At 39.1% G+C, this 20,318-nt stretch overlaps 1 protein-coding gene across 1 annotated transcript in view; it reads right to left on the bottom strand.

The window, feature by feature from the left end:
* shtn2 (shootin 2) overlaps window positions 1-20,318 on the bottom strand; it is a 36,364-nt gene that overhangs the window by 9,329 nt on the left and 6,717 nt on the right. The window contains exons 4-11 of the mRNA XM_030161618.1: window positions 18,289-18,383; window positions 16,219-16,420; window positions 15,937-16,034; window positions 15,772-15,853; window positions 15,093-15,187; window positions 2,990-3,118; window positions 2,115-2,256; window positions 15-171 (exon numbers count right to left, since the gene is read on the bottom strand). Coding sequence (XP_030017478.1) covers window positions 15-171; window positions 2,115-2,256; window positions 2,990-3,118; window positions 15,093-15,187; window positions 15,772-15,853; window positions 15,937-16,034; window positions 16,219-16,420; window positions 18,289-18,383 — 1,000 coding nt within the window. The remainder of the gene's footprint in view (window positions 1-14; window positions 172-2,114; window positions 2,257-2,989; window positions 3,119-15,092; window positions 15,188-15,771; window positions 15,854-15,936; window positions 16,035-16,218; window positions 16,421-18,288; window positions 18,384-20,318) is intronic.

Below are 20,318 nucleotides of genomic sequence, written 5' to 3'. Positions count from 1 at the left end.
TTCTTAAAACATACTTGATGAGAATTGTGGGAGGAGGAAGAGGAGGAGGAGGAGGTGGAGGAGGGGGAGGTGGAGGAGATGGAGGAGGAGCAGCAGCAGCAGTAGTAGGTTTCTCTTCTCCTGGTTCTTCAGTGCTCTCTTCCTTCTTCGTTGTATCATGTAACTCCTTCACTACAATGAAACAGACAAAACACACCTTTAATTATGATCTATTTCCTCATGCCAGTTTGGACATGGTCCAACTTGTAGATGTCCTAAGTATCAGTTCACTTTTCCACTGGTCCATTTAATTTACTAATCATGTAGACGTTCATAAAGGGTCAGAGTAAAGTTGAGGATTATTATATCAATATTAGAGAAAACTGGAGAAAAAGTGATTTTTTCTACAAAATCTATCATTAACTGAACATAAACCTAGTGTGTCCATCCACTGTCATTGATCCAACTCCATGGGTTGTACTGGTGAATCAATGTTGTAGAAGATGACGGTGTTTCCATGGTAACTACGGAGCCTCTGAACTTACAAATGGGTCATATCTGATGACCGTGAAAAGACGACAAACTGTATTTTACACCAATTATTTACATGTATTGATAGAATTAGTGGATCAGGGGTTATTAAACATTTTAGATCAGTAGATTGTTTCAGGGGCGACACAGTGGTGCAGTGGTTAGCACTCGTGCCTCACAGCAAGGTTAGATTCCAACACCAGTTGACGGGACCTTTCTGTGTGGAGTTTGCATGTTCTCCCTGTGTTTGCGTGGGTTCTCTCCAGGTACTCCGGCTTCCTCCCACCATCCAAAGACATGCACTGATAGGCTAATTGGTTAATCTAAATTGCCCATAGGTGTGAATGTGAGAGTGATTATTTGTCTGTATATGTCAACCCTGCAATGAACTGGCGAAATGTCCAGGGTGTACCCCGCCTTCACCCGTAAGTAGCTGGGATAGGCTCCAAGCGACCCCCGTGACCCTAGTGAGGATAAAGCGGGTTCAGATAATGAATGAATGAAAGATTGTTTCAGTTGACGGTGGCTGTTTGGGTCTGTATGGGTTAAGTTCAGTAAATACCAGATACTTAAACACTTTAACTTGAGTAACATTTCAGTTGGTGATGAACTTCTACCTAATGCAGTGTTTCCACTACGTGGCACTGGCTTGGCTCGACTCGCCTCGACTCAGCCTTGTTGCGTTTCCATTATGAAAAAAGGCCTGGAATCTGGTACCCGGTACTATTTTTTTGGTATCACCTCCGCCGAGGTTCCAAGACTGGGGAACATACACTAAAACATGACGTATAAACACTGCAGACCACTGATTGGTCAGAGAGTCGTCTCTGTGACTCATTGTTTTACAAAAAACAGATGCGGAAGTTTACAGTAAATATAGCGCTTATCCACATGATGACAGCCCGCAAAACTACACCATTCAGTCAGGAGATTCAGTCTTTGGTGGCCGACGCTAAAATTCACCATGAGCTTGACGAGACAACACACAACAAGCGAGTTTATCAGCAACTCTCTGAACAGACGACATGGAAGTAATGCACCGCATTGCTATGACGTCCAGATTCTGTAAAGTCAGTAGTATCCTGTAATGGAAACGGTCTCCAGGAATAGGACTGGTATCCGAGTCGAGTCGAGCCGAGTCAAGTAGAGCCGGTTCCACGTAGTGGAAATTAGTCATTTTTTGGTAGGGTACCTTTACCTGGGGTGCCGATAAGGCGGGGGGTAAACATGACAAATTCATGGGGCCCAGCATTTGTAGGGGGCCCATAGCGCAGTGGAGGGGGTCCAGTGGATACAGGTTAGAAATTGTGAAAATTTCATGTAAGATCCGCTGGATAAGACAGGGAGTTGGACGATGAAAGCGTGTTAAGTTTCAGTTTTGTTTTCATGCCCCTTACCCCCACCCCCAGGCTCCGACAGATCAACAAGATACAGAATTTTATGAAAGGGCCCACAACGTTTACCTTTCATGGGGTCCATAATTGGTAGTATTGCGCCCCTGACTTCTACTCAAGTGTGACTTTCTTGTACTTTATCCAGCACAGCTTCATTCAGACCCTGATGGGAGGACTATTTTAAATATTATTGTCTCCTTTAGCTGTTACCATCCTCCTGGAGCTGTGTGATTTTACTGTTGGCCTCAGACAGTTGAGTTTCCAACCGCTTCCTGTCTTCCTCACTCCTCTGCAGCTGTTCTCTCAGGTTTTGCAGCTCAGTGTTTTCTATCACCATCTGACTGTTTTTGACCTGAACACATGAATATGATAATGAGATGGGATGTCACATGAGATATGTTCTTCTTTGTCTTTTTTCTTTAAAGGTGCGGGAGACTTTCGTGACCAATTTTTCATCAAATCTGTAAAACCTCAGTCACAGCCTAAGTATCACGAATCTGTAAGTCTGTCTGTGATTACTCACCTGAATCTCTTGCATCACAGTGAACAATTTCAAAGTGCCATCCACCATAAACCATGTGTTTACAAACCGAGCCGGGAGGTCACTCGGGCGTCTTTGGAATTTTGTCAGGACGTGCATTGTGGGAAAGGGAGGTTCGCACAGCCACCTAACAGCAGCAGCGCAACCATATGATGCATGGATGAAACAAACACGATGCAGAAACGGCTGAAACGCAGAAAAGGCTAGAGGAATATGCATAGAGGGAAGGGAGCTCCTGCCATTTCCGTGTTGTGTCTGTTCCAGCTGCCGCTGTCAGGTGGCTGTGCGAGCCTTTGCTTCCCACAATGTACGTTGTGACAAAATTCCAAAGATGCCCGAGTGACCTCCCGGCTCTTTTTGTAAACAAATGGTTTGTTTATAGTGGATGGCACTTCAAAACTGCTCACTGTAATGCAAGAGATTCAGGTAAGTAATCACAGAAAGACTAATGGATTCGTGATACTTATGCTATGACTGAGGTTTTACAGATTTGATGAAAAATTGGTCATGAAAGTCTCCTGCACCTTTAAATCTCCATCCACACCTGGTCGTGGTAGTAGGCCTGTATGTCACACAGGGCTGTCCTGACGTTGGAGATCTGCTCCAGTGCCTGCTGTAGCTGCAGACTGGTTTCTGTGTTCTGCCGCTGGGCCTCCTTCTGCTGCAGCAGCATCTGACAACACAAACCAACACTCCAATTAACCCTTTAACCCCTGAGACATTTATCCAGGTAAAGGTGCTGCTGTGAATTAGCGTCGATTTCAGGTTCATAAAAGCTGCTGTGAGTATGTGCTTGGGTTCCTTTTCTTCAGTGGTTTTGATTTACTGTGTGTTTTAGGGTCAAAACAGGTGGAATAACAGAAAAAGACAAAGGGAGGAATGGAAGTTTGACAGGTTTGTACTAAATAAGGCACTCAGAATGTACATCAGTAAGAGATGTAGGATGTTGAACATGAACTGTGAACTGGAACACACTGAACGACAACAATTATGTGAATTTTGGCCCAGTAGTTTTTGTTTTGAGGCTCTTTTTTTCTAAATCAGTCCAACTGCTTTTTGACACCTGGTTGAACTCCAAAAAGGAGTTGCATGTTCAAAACTCAGTTAAAAGACAGCAAAAATAAATAAATAAATAAATAAAGGAAAATCATGACAACACTGCAAACAACAGTAAAAACAAAAACGACACAGAAAACGGAGGAGAAAAAAAAGAAGCCCTAACCATCTATTTTTTTCATTATTATTTTATTACATTATTAGGGCTGTCAAAATGAATGCATTTACTCGGATTAATCCATCATCATGATTAATCTGATTAAGAATTTTACCCAATTAACCCGTCTGCAGCACAGAATGACTCTGAACATCTCTGCCAACACATTTCGGTCAGTTTGTCCGAGTAGAGTTAATGTCGCACATGAACAAATGGTCAGCTGATCCGGTAGTGACAGGCAGCAGAACCAAAAACATAAAGATGGAAGACAATAAACAGCACGTTGGTCCTCTGGATGGAAGTATGAGGACAAAAAAACAAGACGGAACAGTTGTTTACAGTTTTGTTTCAAGTTGTTTTGTTGAAGCTGTTGAAGGTGTTTAATAAACATGTTAAGTGCAAATATATTCCCTTCTTTAGTAGTAGTAATAATTTATTCGTCCATTTAACAGAACATAATATATACATAGATACAGTTTGGATTTCTATATTAAACATGGACAAAAAGGTGTAGGCTGAAGCAACAGCTTATTTAGGTCTTCCCTATTTACAAAAAGGAAAGTTGCAGAAACACAACAAGATAACAAGATGGTGCAGTTTTAAACAACAATAGAAATAAACAAATAATATAATCTATGCAAAATCTTAGACTTAAACTGATAATTGGCTTACTTTATCCTAACATTTTGTATTTATTGAATACCTTAGTTGTAAACATCTCTTCTTCTTTCTTGAGTCTGTTTACTCATGCAATACGAGATGCAATTAATATAGATGAAAAATAAATTATTACCTCCACCAGGAGGTATTGTGATCGCTTGGCTTTGTGTGTGTCTGCGTGTTTGTTTGTTTGCGTGTTTGTTTGTTAGCAGGATAACTCAAAAAGTTATGGACTGATTTTCAGGAAATTTTCAGGAAATGTTGATACTGGCACAAAGAAGAAATTATTAAATTTTGGTGGTGATTTTGGGGGGAATCTGTCTTGGCGGAGATCTGTACTCTGAGTGCTTTTCTTGTATTTAATTGTGATTAATCTAAATTAATCCACAGCAACCCTGTGATTAATCTGATTAAAAATTGGAATAGTTTGACAGCATTGAAAATTATACATTAACATAAACATGTACTTAGACGTAAAGAGCCACACAAACACAATACAAAAAAACAAATTACACAAACTTACAAACCTACTGAACGAGGAAAAATTATATTAAAAAAAAAAGGAAAAAACAACAACAAAATAAATAATATAAGTAACTTCTCTTTACAATGCTCGGGGCTGATCGAGAGTTAATATAATACATACTAAAGACAAATTTCTCCATCTAGAGGACATATCAGACAGCAGGACACTCTTGATGACAGTGGAGAAAAAAGGATTCCATTCTTGATAAAACAAATTAATTTGTCCACAAACTGAAAACTTAATCTTTTCCAACTTTAAAAAGAAAATAAACCAAACCATTTATTTTTATAGTGAGTCAGTCTTACTCACTGCTCTGTGTTTTAACCCCTCTTCCACTGGTGGTGGGGGGTGCACTGAGCATGCTCGGATGTCTATGGAAAACGCAAGATCTATTCTATCAACATGTTTGGATTTTTTTCTTATTGCACAAACAGTTGAATTTTTCTGAATATTTTTAATAAATCATACATTCAGAACGCTCACCACAGACACAACAGGGGCTAAAGGGTTAAAGACAGACTCACCTTCTGACATTTAAATCAGCCTTTTATGATTATCTGCTGCCGTGAAAATGGAAAAGAAATCCATGAGTGACAATATGCCACAATTACAGGCAAAATCAAATACGATCTAAAAGGCTGGATGTTCATTTTGCCCCCCAGGAGGTTGTCACAATGTAGATAAAGTGTTTTCCAAGCAAGGTTTCACTGAACAATGCCTTGGCATCACTCACTGACTCTGCTGGAGAATGGGAACAATGCAAACAGGATGTTTTAGCTGGGAGACAAACGATAATGACCCTCACATTATGATAACTGTCTATTAGGCAAAATGGAAGATGCCACATGCTTCAGTTCACTGGTAAAATCAGATCCAGGCTCACGGTCTGACACATCAATACATAAGCAGAAGGTAATAACTGCACTCCTTAAATTATGATGAATGCTCTAAACAAACTGTTATGTCCTTTTTCATGAACTTTCAAGTTAATTTGTCAGAACTGTTCTTTAACACATTTCTTTACACCACCTCACTTCTTGGATTAGGTCAAGAATGTACGAATACCATCAACACATCAACAAATATATAGAATTATGCAGCATGACAGCAAATTAGAATATGTCGTATATGTATGTATTTGTGGATGGTCTGAACTCAAATCTATCTGGGAGAGAGTTTGAAGCAATGTTTTATAGAACATCAAGCATTTATGAAGAAGAACCATGACAGATGTTGGATATAGAGTAAGTGTTTTAAGACTGTTTTTTTTTTTTTAGTTTAATTTATTTTGAATATACAACAAGACAAAGAAATCTTACTTAGTCCTCAGGTATGTGTGTGTGTGTGTGTGTGTGTGTGTGTGTGTGTGTGTGTGTATATATATATATATGTGTGTGTGTGTGTGTGTGTGTGTGTGTGGTTGTGCACATTCGAAAAGGAGTGTGAGGAAGTATAACTTATTTCATTCCACCCCTTCTCCATACAACAGTCTATCCTTTAGCTTCCTATCAGCAGAATATATGAAAAGTCAAGTCCCTTAGATCTTTTGTAAGTAATTAACGGCTCTTATCATCCTCACATACACATACAAACACATCCATATTGACATACCAGAAAAATAAATAATAAATAAGTACATACATACATACATAAGTCCTTGAAGGCAACACAACACAACCATTATAACAGGCTGCCTAAGCGTATTTATGTTTTCTTTGCAGTAAATGTGTCAGAAAATGTCTTTTGTGCCAATTCTTTTGCATCTTTCTTCTCAGGAAGAACTTAACTGTCAATATCTGGCCATTAATTATCATTATTATAAATAATAAATGCTTGAAACAGTACGTTTTAGTAAACAAAGAAAAAAAACAGACTTGAAATTTTTAGTATATATATTAGCAGAAACAACTATCCATAATGAAACTTTTTGAGATTGAAGACTGAAGAAACTTTCAATTATTTTACGTCTGTTCAAACATGCTTTTTGCTCTTGAACATTCAGTATCCATATTATGGCGTCATATTTTTTGTTATTTCCAGGTTGTTGTTTTTTTAGCCTGTGTGAAAGTCTCTGAAACATGTTCCTTTCTACTAAAGTAGAGTCATAAAGTGTTATATAGTGTCGGAAAGCTCAGGATTTCAGCTTTCAGATGACATTTGAATTCTGTGGATAGTGCAAACGGTTCAGGAGCTACAATAATGTGAATGCTGTAAAGTGCAAAATGCAGCGCCAGAGAGATTGCAGTTGTTAAAGGGTTAAACAGTGTGTTGAAGTTCATCCACAACTCAGTCCTTTAATTTTTGCCCTAATATACAGAATAAAAAGGAATTTGGGATGTTCTTCACCAGCTGTTTTTTTTTTCTTTATGTTTCAAAATGAGTGATCTGTGGATTTTTTTTTCTTCCAATCCAATCAATTCAATTCACTTTTTTTATATAGCACATTTGAACAGGAACGTTTCCAAAGTGCTGCACATTTAAAAAAAACAAAAACAATAAAACAATTAAAAGAAATACCCTAAAAACAATAAATAAGTACATCAAACTCTTTTCGACTCAATTGAAATGGCATTTGTAAACTGCAAATACTTCGAACCAGACATTTTTGAGAACAAGTCTGCGATCAGAGAACAGAAAGTGTGACCGGATGACTTTCATTTCCGTGTTTTTACTGTACGCCGGGGTGTCGCACATGTGAGCATCTCTATCACAAACATGCAGAGTGAGACTCGGCAAATTACACCGCTCTAATCTGCGCTCTCCCTTCAGCGCCCAGCCATTTTCACACAGCAATTAGCACAATTATTTCATACATAGACACACAGCTGCACAAAAAAAAGGTTCAAATTGTTTCCTGTTTGGGGCCCTGCATCATTATACCACCATGCATCACAGAGGAGAGGTGTGAATGGCTGCTGTTTTCAAAACACATGAAAACAGACAAATAGTAGTGCATACAAGAGGCATTCAGAGCAGGGGGGTCTTTTACCATGAATTGAGAGTAAAGGGGCTGAATTGTGTGAACAGTTGGGGGTCCTTTTCACAGGTAAGGACCCCTGCAAAGCGACCCATTGTACGGCTGTCCGGTAAATGGAGGACGCCACGCACAAAAGCCACAATTGCTATATGCTCGGCAAAACATAAAGGTGTCAGGCAAAGACAGGTTGTGCTTAAAGAGCTCTATTCTCCTTGGGCTGCAGAGATGACCACTAATTACAAGGAGTGGGAGGGGCTAAATGGGAAGGGAGCCATTTTATGAAAGGAAAGGCCTTCATTATAGGAGCAGCTGGGCAGCAAACACTGCTGTATGTGTGTGTGTGTGTGTGTGTGTGTGTGTGTGTGTGTGTGTGTGTGTTTGGGTATGGGAGTGAATTGATGTTTTTTCTTGTTTGTGTTGTTGCGTCTCTTTAGTCTTTTGTCTTATGTGCAGAGGTGGGAAGTAACACCGTGCAAATACTTTGTTACTGTACTTGAGTAATGACACATTTTTCCTTTTACCCCCTACATTTGGACAGTCGAGCATATTTCCCACCTGTCGTATCATTTTTTCAGCATTTTTTTTATTAGTGCTTTTCATAGTACATATTTTTCACCTGTGGTATGGTTAGCATTTTCTATGTTTCTTTTTCTTTTTTTTTTTTTTTTAATTATTAGTGCTTTACATAGTACATATTTTTCACCTGTGGTATAGTTAGCTTTTTCTGTTTCATTTTGTTTTTTGTTTTTTGTTTTTATTACTAGTGCTTTACATAGTACATATTTCCCACCTGTTGTATAGTTTTTTCAGCATTTTTTTATTAGTACTTTACATAGTACATATTTTTCACCTGTGGTATAGTTAGCTTTTTCTATGTTTCTTTTTTTTTTAATTATTAGTGCTTTACATAGTACATATTTCCCACCTGTCGTATAGTTTTTTCAGCATTTTTTTTATTAGTACTTTATATAGTACATATTTCCCACCTGTCATATAGTTTTTTCAGCATTTTTATTAGTACTTTTCATAGTACATATTTTTCACCTGTGGTATGGTTAGCATTTTCTATGTTTCTTTTTTTTTTTTTTTTTAATTATTAGTACTTTTCATAGTACATATTTTTCACCTGTGGTATAGTTAGCTTTTTCTGTTTCATTTTGTTTTTTGTTTTTTGTTTTTATTACTAGTGCTTTATATACTACATATTTCCCACCTGTCGTATAGTCTTTTCAGCGTTTTTTTATTAGTACTTTACATGGTACATATTTTTCACCTGTGGTATAGTTAGCATTTTCTATGTTTCTTTTTTTTTTTTTTTTTTATTAGTGCTTTACATAGTACATATTTCCCACCTGTCGTATAGTTTTTTCAGCGTTTTTTTATTTATTAGTACTTTACATGATACATATTTTTCACCTGTGGTATGGTTAGCATTTTCTATGTTTCTTTTTTTTTTTATTTTTTTTATTTATTTTTTAATTATTAGTGCTTTACATAGTACATATTTCCCACCTGTCGTATAGTTTTTTCAGCATTTTTTTTATTAGTACTTTATATAGTACATATTTCCCACCTGTCATATAGTTTTTTCAGCATTTTTATTAGTACTTTTCATAGTACATATTTTTCACCTGTGGTATGGTTAGCATTTTCTATGTTTCTTTCTTTTTTTTTTTTTTTAAATTATTAGTGCTTTACATAGTACATATTTTTCACCTGTGGTATAGTTAGCTTTTTCTGTTTCATTTTGTTTTTTGTTTTTATTACTAGTGCTTTACATAGTACATATTTCCCACCTGTCGTATAGTTTTTTCAGCATTTTTTTATTAGTACTTTTCATAGTACATATTTTTCACCTGTGGTATGGTTAGCATTTTCTATGTTTCTTTTTTTTTTTTTTTTTTTTGATTATCAGTACTTTACCTAGTACATATTTCCCACCTGTCGTATAGTCTTTTCAGCGTTTTTTTATTAGTACTTTACATAGTACATATTTTTCACCTGTGGTATAGTTAGCATTTTTTATGTTTCTTTTTTTTTTTTTTTTTTTTTTTTTTTTTATTAGTGCTTTACATAGTACATATTTCCCACCTGTCGTATAGTTTTTTCAGCATTTTTTATTAGTACTTTTCATAGTACATATTTTTCACCTGTGGTATAGTTAGCTTTATGTATATTTCAGTTTATTTTCTTAGTACTTTACATAGTATATATTTCTTGCCTGCTTTTGTATATTTCAGTGTTTTTTAGTAGTACTTTTCATGGTACATATTTTTCACCTGTGGTATAGTTAGCTTTTTCTATGTTTCAGTGTTTTTTTTTTTATTAGTGCTTTACATAGTACATATTTCCCACCTGTCATATAGTTTTTTCAGCATTTTTTTACGTTTTGTACTTTTTAGTCTGTCTTCACTCTTGCATCTGTACTTTTCGGTCTGTCTTCACTCTTGCGTCAGTACTTTTCAGTCTGTCTTCACTCTTGCATCTGTACTTTTCGGTCTGTCTTCACTCTTGCGTCAGTACTTTTCAGTCTGTCTTCACTCTTGCGTCTGTACTTTTCGGTCTGTCTTCACTCTTGCGTCTGTACTTTTCGGTCTGTCTTCACGCTTGTGTCTGTACTTTTCAGTCTGTCTTCACTCTTGCGTCAGTACTTTTCGGTCTGTTTTCACCCTTTGCGTCTGTACTTTTCAGTCTGTCTTCACCCTTTGCGTCTGTACTTTTCGGTCTGTCTTCACTCTTGCGTCTGTACTTTTCAGTCTGTCTTCACTCTTGCGTCTGTACTTTTCGGTGTGTCTTCACCCTTTGCGTCTGTACTTTTTGGTCTGTCTTCACTCTTGCGTCAGTACTTTTCAGTCTGTCTTCACTCTTGCGTCAGTACTTTTCAGTGTGTCTTCACTCTTGCGTCAGTACTTTTCAGTCTGTCTTCACTCTTGCGTCTGTACTTTTCGGTCTGTCTTCACTCTTGCGTCTGTACTTTTCAGTCTGTCTTCACCCTTGCGTCTGTACTTTTCAGTCTGTCTTCACTCTTGCATCTGTACTTTTCAGTCTGTCTTCACTCTTGCGTCAGTACTTTTCAGTCTGTCTTCACTCTTGCGTCAGTACTTTTCAGTCTGTCTTCACTCTTGCGTCAATACTTTTCAGTCTGTCTTCACTCTTGCGTCAATACTTTTCGGTCTGTCTTCACTCTTGCGTCAGTACTTTTCGGTCTGTCTTCACTCTTGCGTCTGTACTTTTTGGCCTGTCTTCACTCTTGCGTCTGTACTTTTCGGTCTGTCTTCACTCTTGCGTCAGTACTTTTCAATCTGTCTTCACCCTTGCATCTGTACTTTTCGGTCTGTCTTCACCCTTTGCGTCTGTACTTTTTGGTCTGTCTTCACCCTTTGCGTCTGTACTTTTCGGTCTGTCTTCACTCTTGCGTCTGTACTTTTCAGTCTGTCTTCACCCTTGCGTCTGTACTTTTCGGTCTGTCTTCACCCTTTGCGTCTGTACTTTTTGGTCTGTCTTCACTCTTGCGTCAGTACTTTTCAGTCTGTCTTCACTCTTGCGTCAGTACTTTTCAGTCTGTCTTCACTCTTGCATCTGTACTTTTTGGTCTGTCTTCACTCTTGCGTCAGTACTTTTCAGTCTGTCTTCACTCTTGCGTCTGTACTTTTCAGTCTGTCCTCACCCTTGCGTCTGTACTTTTCGGTCTGTCTTCACTCTTGCGTCTGTACTTTTCAGTCTGTCTTCACCCTTGCGTCTGTACTTTTCAGTCTGTCTTCACTCTTGCGTCAGTACTTTTCAGTCTGTCTTCACTCTTGCGTCAATACTTTTCAGTCTGTCTTCACTCTTGCGTCAGTACTTTTCGTCTTCACTCTTGCGTCTGTACTTTTCGGTCTGTCTTCACTCTTGCGTCAGTACTTTTTGGTCTGTCTTCACTCTTGCGTCAGTACTTTTCAGTCTGTCTTCACTCTTGCGTCAATACTTTTCAGTCTGTCTTCACTCTTGCGTCAATACTTTTCGGTCTGTCTTCACTCTTGCGTCTGTACTTTTTGGCCTGTCTTCACTCTTGCGTCTGTACTTTTCGGTCTGTCTTCACTCTTGCGTCAGTACTTTTCAATCTGTCTTAACCCTTGCATCTGTACTTTTCGGTCTGTCTTCACTCTTGCGTCAGTACTTTTCGGTCTGTCTTCACTCTTGCGTCAATACTTTTCAGTCTGTCTTCACTCTTGCGTCTGTACTTTTCGGTCTTTCTTCACCCTTTGCGTCTGTACTTTTTGGTCTGTCTTCACCCTTTGCGTCTGTACTTTTCGGTCTGTCTTCACTCTTGCATCTGTACTTTTCGGTCTGTCTTCACCCTCGCGTCTGTACTTTTCGGTCTGTCTTCACTCTTGCGTCTGTACTTTTCGGTCTGTCTTCACTCTTGCGTCAGTACTTTTCGGTCTGTCTTCACCCTTGCGTCTGTACTTTTCGGTCTGTCTTCACTCTTGCGTCAGTACTTTTCGGTCTGTCTTCACCCTTGCGTCTGTACTTTTCGGTCTGTCTTCACTCTTGCGTCTGTACTTTTCAGTCTGTCTTCACTCTTGCGTCTGTACTTTTCGGTGTGTCTTCACTCTTGCGTCTGTACTTTTCAGTCTCTCTTCACTCTTGCGTCTGTACTTTTCGGTGTGTCTTCACTCTTGCGTCTGTACTTTTCAGTCTGTCTTCACTCTTGCGTCTGTACTTTTCGGTCTGTCTTCACCCTTGCGTCTGTACTTTTCAGTCTGTCTTCACCCTTGCGTCTGTACTTTTCAGTCTGTCTTCACTCTTGCGTCAGTACTTTTCAGTCTGTCTTCACTCTTGCGTCTGTACTTTTCAGTCTGTCTTCACCCTTGCGTCTGTACTTTTCGGTCTGTCTTCACTCTTGCGTCTGTACTTTTCAGTCTGTCTTCACCCTTGCGTCTGTACTTTTCAGTCTGTCTTCACTCTTGCGTCTGTACTTTTCAGTCTGTCTTCACCCTTGCGTCTGTACTTTTCAGTCTGTCTTCACTCTTGCGTCAGTACTTTTCAGTCTGTCTTCACTCTTGCGTCTGTACTTTTCAGTCTGTCTTCACCCTTGCGTCTGTACTTTTCGGTCTGTCTTCACTCTTGCGTCAATACTTTTCGGTCTGTCTTCACTCTTGCATCTGTACTTTTCGGTCTGTCTTCACCCTCGCGTCTGTACTTTTCGGTCTGTCTTCACTCTTGCGTCTGTACTTTTCGGTCTGTCTTCACTCTTGCGTCAGTACTTTTCGGTCTGTCTTCACCCTTGCGTCTGTACTTTTCGGTCTGTCTTCACTCTTGCGTCAGTACTTTTCGGTCTGTCTTCACCCTTGCGTCTGTACTTTTCGGTCTGTCTTCACTCTTGCGTCTGTACTTTTCAGTCTGTCTTCACTCTTGCGTCTGTACTTTTCGGTGTGTCTTCACTCTTGCGTCTGTACTTTTCAGTCTCTCTTCACTCTTGCGTCTGTACTTTTCGGTGTGTCTTCACTCTTGCGTCTGTACTTTTCAGTCTGTCTTCACTCTTGCGTCTGTACTTTTCGGTCTGTCTTCACCCTTGCGTCTGTACTTTTCAGTCTGTCTTCACCCTTGCGTCTGTACTTTTCAGTCTGTCTTCACTCTTGCGTCAGTACTTTTCAGTCTGTCTTCACTCTTGCGTCTGTACTTTTCAGTCTGTCTTCACCCTTGCGTCTGTACTTTTCGGTCTGTCTTCACTCTTGCGTCTGTACTTTTCAGTCTGTCTTCACCCTTGCGTCTGTACTTTTCAGTCTGTCTTCACTCTTGCGTCTGTACTTTTCAGTCTGTCTTCACCCTTGCGTCTGTACTTTTCAGTCTGTCTTCACTCTTGCGTCAGTACTTTTCAGTCTGTCTTCACTCTTGCGTCTGTACTTTTCAGTCTGTCTTCACCCTTGCGTCTGTACTTTTCGGTCTGTCTTCACTCTTGCGTCAATACTTTTCAGTCTGTCTTCACTCTTGCGTCAGTACTTTTCGTCTTCACTCTTGCGTCTGTACTTTTCGGTCTGTCTTCACTCTTGCGTCAGTACTTTTCGGTCTGTCTTCACTCTTGCGTCTGTACTTTTCGGTCTGTCTTCACTCTTGCGTCTGTACTTTTCGGTCTGTCTTCACTCTTGCGTCTGTACTTTTCGGTCTGTCTTCACTCTTACGTCTGTACTTTTCGGTCTGTCTTCACTCTTGCGTCTGTACTTTTCGGTCTGTCTTCACTCTTGCGTCAGTACTTGTCGGTCTGTCTTCACTCTTGCGTCTGTACTTTTCGGTCTGTCTTCACTCTTGCGTCTGTACTTTTCGGTCTGTCTTCACTCTTGCGTCTGTACTTTTCGGTCTGTCTTCACTCTTGTGTCTGTACTTTTCGGTCTGTCTTCACTCTTACGTCTGTACTTTTCGGTCTGTCTTCACTCTTGCGTCTGTACTTTTCGGTCTGTCTTCACTCTTGCGTCAGTACTTGTCGGTCTGTCTTCACTCTTGCGTCTGTACTTTTCGGTCTGTCTTCACTCTTGCGTCTGTACTTTTCGGTCTGTCTTCACCCTTGCGTCTGTACTTTTCGGTCTGTCTTCACTCTTGCGTCTGTACTTTTCGGTCTGTCTTCACTCTTGCGTCTGTACTTTTCGGTCTGTCTTCACCCTTGCGTCTGTACTTTTCGGTCTGTCTTCACCCTTGCGTCTGTACTTTTCGGTCTGTCTTCACTCTTGCGTCTGTACTTTTCGGTCTGTCTTCACTCTTGCGTCTGTACTTTTCGGTCTGTCTTCACCCTTGCGTCTGTACTTTTCGGTCTGTCTTCACTCTTGCGTCTGTACTTTTCGGTCTGTCTTCACTCTTGCGTCTGTACTTTTCGGTCTGTCTTCACCCTTTGGGTCTGAACTTCTACTGCCGTACAGAAGGTGGAATTTGCCACCTCTGCTTATGTGTGCGAACGCCTTGAACACAGAGGCTGGAATTTGTCTGATGTGTCATGGGCGTGAAAACGGGGAATGGACACCCCTTCTCCTGTCCCGCCACATAAGTAAGATGCGTGACGTGTCCCCCCCCCCCCATCACCCTCGTCCCCCCCCCCTCCCCTCCCCAGCCGCCTTTGACCGGGTGTCCTTCTGCTCGCCTTTCATTCAGACGCCCGAAGGTCAGTCCTAACACTCCTGCCTCCTTCCTGTGGCACGACCTGTCACCCTCAGTGTCTATAGGTGTGAATGTATGACAAAAATGTTCCCTGGTGAGTTGTAACACACGCCCTCGTATGTATGTATGCCGTGTGCTTATCACACCTGGTGGGCAAAGACTTCAGAGTGCTGCCGCAGGCCCTGCTCCAGCTCCAGCTTCTCAGACAGGTCTGTGAACTCCTCTGTCACAAGCTGGGACACTGAACACACAAAGAGATGTATGAGATAGATAGATAGATAGATAGATAGATAGATAGATAGATAGATAGATAGATAGATAGATAGATAGATAGATAGATAGATAGATAGATAGATAGATAGATAGATAGATAGATAGATAGATAGATAGATAGATAGATAGATAGATAGATAGATAGATAGATAGATAGATAGGACAAACGAACAAACGAACAAACGAACTTTGGACATATTTCCATAGAATTTTTCTTTGCGTGTTTGTTTGTTTTTTTTTCCATCTTATCCTTAAAATAAGTGAACCTAAAGTAAACTATTGCCACTTTGGTACTTAAAGGGTTAACTCAAACTAGCAATATTTGATATTTTTCTACTTTTACTTTTTTATGTGGTGTTGTACTTTTCTGTGGTCAGTGGTTTTGTTTTTAGTCTAAATTAGGATTTGCTTGGTAAGTCTCATCCTTTATTCTTTCCCAGCTCCCCCCTCTAGTCTAACTCTGCTCTTCACTTCTTTAATACAGTCTATTATTTAATCAGTGTAATAAATGCTGATTATGTGCTGTTCTAATATAGTGTAATTCTGACTCACCTCGTTTGATCTTATTCATGGTCTTGTTCTGCTTGTTGAGTTTCTTCAGTAGGACCTCTTTGACCTCGGCCTCCTGCACCAGCTGGGTACACAGGTGTGTCATCAGAACACTACAGCGTCTGCAGGATGGGTTCACTTCCATGTTCAGGTGTGTGTCAGCTGTACCTGTTCTCTGAGCTGAAGAACCTCTGTGTTTAGAAGCTGCACTTCTTTCTCCAGCTGCAGCTTCTCAGCCAGTAGACCGTCCACCGATGCCTGAAGTTCTGTTTATGAAGACATTTAATCAAGCTGTGACAGTGTTTTGAATATTACGTCCATGTTTATTAATAATGTTGCATGGAAATGAAGATCTGCTGTTGCATGTTTGGACATATTTATTGTTTTATTCTAGACAAAACCTCTCTGCAGACATGTATTTGTCAGTGGAGCTCTCAGATGTTGGTGGACCTGTGATCTTGGCTTGGCTCTGCAGCAGTAGAGGGTCCTCCTCATGACCGTCCCCCCCAGAACCCCCCAGGTCTGCAGGGACTGTAGGGTCAGCCTCAGGGTCAAAGGTCACAGCTACACCACTGAGGGTCTCAGGCAGTTCAGGAATGAGGGGCAGCAGCATTTGGCTCCGCCTCTTCAGCACTTTGTTCTCTTTGGTCACCTGAGCAACAGAGGAAATTATGGGATGTGTGGTAGAGGAGTCCACTGGTGTTATTAGAGATGAAAGGAGAAAGGAAGGAAAGGGAAGGGAAGGAAAGGAAAGGAAAGGAAAGGAAAGGAAAGGAAAGGAAAGGAAAGGAAAGGAAAATTAAAGAAAGGAAAGGAAAGGAAAAGGGAAGGAAAAAGGAAAGGAAAGGAAAGGAAAGGAGAAAGGAAGGAAAGGAAAGGAAAGGAAAGGAAAAAGAAAGGATAGGAAAATTAAAGAAAGGAAAGGAAAGGAAAAGGGAAGGAAAAAGGAAAGGAAAGGAAAGGAGAAAGGAAGGAAAGGAAAGGAAAGGAAAGGAAAGGAAAGGAAAGGAAAGGAAAGGAAAGGAAAAAGAAAGGATAGGAAAATTAAAGAAAGGAAAGGAAAAGGGAAGGAAAAAGGAAAGGAAAGGAAAGGAGAAAGGAAGGAAAGGAAAGGAAAGGAAAAGGAAAAGGAAAAGGACAGGAAAGGAAAGGAAAGGAAAGGAAAGGAAAGGAAAGGAAAGGAAAGGAAAGGAAAGGAAAGGAAAGGAAAGGAAAAAGAAAGGATAGGAAAATTAAAGAAAGGAAAGGAAAGGAAAAGGGAAGGAAAAAGGAAAGGAAGGAAAGGAGAAAGGAAGGAAAGGGAAGGAAAGGAAAGGAAAGGAAAGGAAAAAAGGAAAGGATAGGAAAATTAAAGAAAGGAAAGGAAAGGAAAAGGGAAGGAAAAAGGAAAAGGAAAGGAGAGGAAGGAAAGGGAAGGAAAGGAAAGGAAAGGAAAGGAAAGGAAAGGAAAGGAAAGGAAAAAGAAAGGATAGGAAAATTAAAGAAAGGAAAGGAAAGGAAAAGGGAAGGAAAAAGGAAAGGAAAGGAGAAAGGAAGGAAAGGAAAGGAAAGGAAAAGGAAAAGGAAAAGGACAGGACAGGAAAGGAAAGGAAAGGAAAGGAAAGGAAAGGAAAGGAAAGGAAAGGAAAGGAAAAAGAAAGGAAAGGAAAATTAAAGAAAGGAAAGGAAAGGAAAAGGGAAGGAAAAAGACAAGAAAAGGAATGGAAAAAGGAAAGGAAAGGAAAAAGAAAGGAAAGGAAAATTAAAGAACGGAAAGGAAAGGAAAGGAAAGGGAAAGGAAAGGAAAGGAAAGGAAAGGAAAGGAAAAGGGAAGGAAAAAGACAGGAAAAGGAATGGAAAAAGGAAAGGAAAGGAAAGGAAAAGGAAAAGGGAAAGGGAAAGGGAAAGGACAGGACAGGACAGGAAAGGAAAGGAAAGGAAAGGGAAGGAAAAAGACAAGAAAATGGAAAAGGAAAGGAAAGGAAAAAGAAAGGAAAGGAAAATTAAAGAAAGGAAAGGAAAGGAAAGGAAAGGAAAGGAAAAGGGAAGGAAAAAGACAAGAAAAGGAATGGAAAAAGGAAAGGAAAGGAAAAGAAAGGAAAGGAAAATTAAAGAAGGAAAGGAAAGGAAAGAAGGAAAAAGACAGGAAAAGGAATGGAAAAAGGAAAGAAGGAAAGGAAAGGAAAGGAAAGGGAAAGGAAAAGGAAAAGGGAAAGGACAGGACAGGAAAGGAAAGGAAAGGAAAGGAAAAAGAAAGGAAAGGAAAATTAAAGAAAGGAAAGGAAAGGAAAGGAAAAGGGAAGGAAAAAGACAAGAAAAGGAATGGAAAAAGGAAAGGAAAGGAAAGGAAAAAGAAAGGAAAATTAAAAAAAGGAAAGGAAAGGAAAAGGGAAGGAAAAAGACAGGAAAAGGAATGGAAAAAGGAAAGGAAAGGAAAGGAAGGAAGGAAAGGAAAGGAAAGGAAAGGAAAGGAAAGGAAAGGAAAGGAAAGGAAAGGAAAGGAAAGGAAAGGAAAGGAGAACCCGTCGCTTCTCTACATGCCTGTACTGCCAGTGTCTCCGCAGACTCCCTGCAGGAGCGTTCAATTTGAAATTGAATCTCCAGCAGATCAATCTCTTTCAGGAGCTGACTGGACACTGGTGATGAAGGAGGACAGCTGTTAGAACACACTCATCTGTTACAAATACAAACGCTTTGACTGAACATAAAGGGTTTCCTTGGCTTGAGTCTTAATAGTGCAGGTGTAACTCCATGTGGAGTTCCTCAGGGGTCAACTGTTGACCCACCTGTCCTTATATTTGTTTAACTAGTTTGGCACTAGCTAACGTTAGCATGTTAGCCAGCTAATCAGCCAAAACAGATCTGTACTGAACCCTTTTTGACACGGTGTTTCACAGCTTCACATTTTTTCATTTATCAGGTCTTTGTCAGTGTTGTCCAGTTCAGAGGAAGAGAAATACAATAAAGTTAATGTCATTACCATTCAGCAGAATCAGTGCATTGGTGTAGATTTTTTTTTCTTTCTTAAAGTATTTTAGCCATCTCCTGCAGATCATGTGACTGCTTTTTGGAGTTCAACCAGATGCCAAAAAGCAGCTGGACGGATTTAGAAAAAAAGAGCCCCAAAACAAAAACCACTGGGCCAAAACTGAAATACCTGTTGCTCATATTCTCCTTCTTCTTCTTTTTTTAACTTCATTTTAGGGTTGTTTTTTTTTTTTTTGGCATGTTTTTTTTTTTTTTATGTTATTTGATATTTTGTAATACTTTATTCATTTTTGTTCATTTAGTTGCTTATGTTTTGTGTTTTTCTACATTTTGTTTTTCATTTTTATTATTTTTTCTTCAATTTGGTTCAGTTTGTGGTCTATTTTGTTGATGTTACTTATTATTTTGTGGGTTTATTATTCATTTTTTTATTTAGATGTATAATGATGATGTATGTTTGTATATGTTACGTAGATATATAATTTCATAAAATGAAAAAAAAAAAAAAAGAGATGGTTAGGGCTTCTTTTTTCCCTTTTTTTTTTTTTTTTTAATTGTTTTTTGCTTTTACTGTTGATTGCAGTGTTGTTATGATTTTATTTATTTATTTATTTTTTTAAAACTGTGTTTTTACTGAGATTTGACCATGTAACTGCTTTTTGGAGTTCAACTAGGTACCAAAAAGCAGCTGGACTGATTTAGAAAAAAACAGTCCCAAAACAAAAACTACTGGGCCCACATTCAAATAATTTTTGCTCATTTTCCTCTTCTTCTTTTTTTTTTTTTTTTTTTTTTTTTTAACTTCATTTTAGGGTTTTTTTTTGCATGTTTTTTCACATTATTTAATATTTTGTAAATATTTTATTAATTTTTGTTCATTTAGTTACATTAGTTTTTCTACATTTTGTTTTCATTTTTATTATTTTTTCTTCAGTTTTGTTCAGCTTGTGGCTTATTTTGTTGATGTTACTTATTATTTTGTGGGTTTATTATTCACTTTTGTTTTATTGATCACTTTGGCAGTTTTAGTTCATTTTGTTGCTTATTTTATTCTACGTATGTGTGGTTCTTTATGTCTAAGTACATGTTTATGTAGATGTATAATTTGCAGACCTCATCCATGCATTACTGACATTAAAACCAGGATTATTACTAACTTCTTACTTTTGTAAACATGCAAAAACTTAAAGGTGACTTTAGATGTTGATCTGAACTTCTAGACAGCACTGAATAAAGCAAAGGTTGTGTTTTTTCATCTAACAAACACACTGTAAATTGTCGAACTCTGATACGCTGGTCCATGTATTTATGCATTTTCTAGCCGACTACATCGCTGTAACTACATTTTGTTGAACTAATTAGATGTTAAATAAACCCCAGCTCAATCACAATGCTACAGCCCAACAATTAACCATAAATTGAGCGTAACCTTCACTCAGAGTCAAGCTCAGCCCACAATTCCAGTCCATCACCGACAGCAGCTGATTGCAGTGCCATCTTGGATTTTACATTAATGAATGGCTTTATGCCTTTCTACATTACGGACATGTTCACTGAATGCCACATAATTTACATCATCAAGT

The sequence above is a fragment of the Sphaeramia orbicularis genome, chromosome 18 (genome assembly GCF_902148855.1).
Source record: "Sphaeramia orbicularis chromosome 18, fSphaOr1.1, whole genome shotgun sequence".
Classification (NCBI taxonomy): domain Eukaryota; kingdom Metazoa; phylum Chordata; class Actinopteri; order Kurtiformes; family Apogonidae; genus Sphaeramia; species Sphaeramia orbicularis.
The sequence above is the reverse complement of the archived record's forward strand: the minus strand, read 5'-3'. Positions and strand labels throughout refer to the sequence as shown.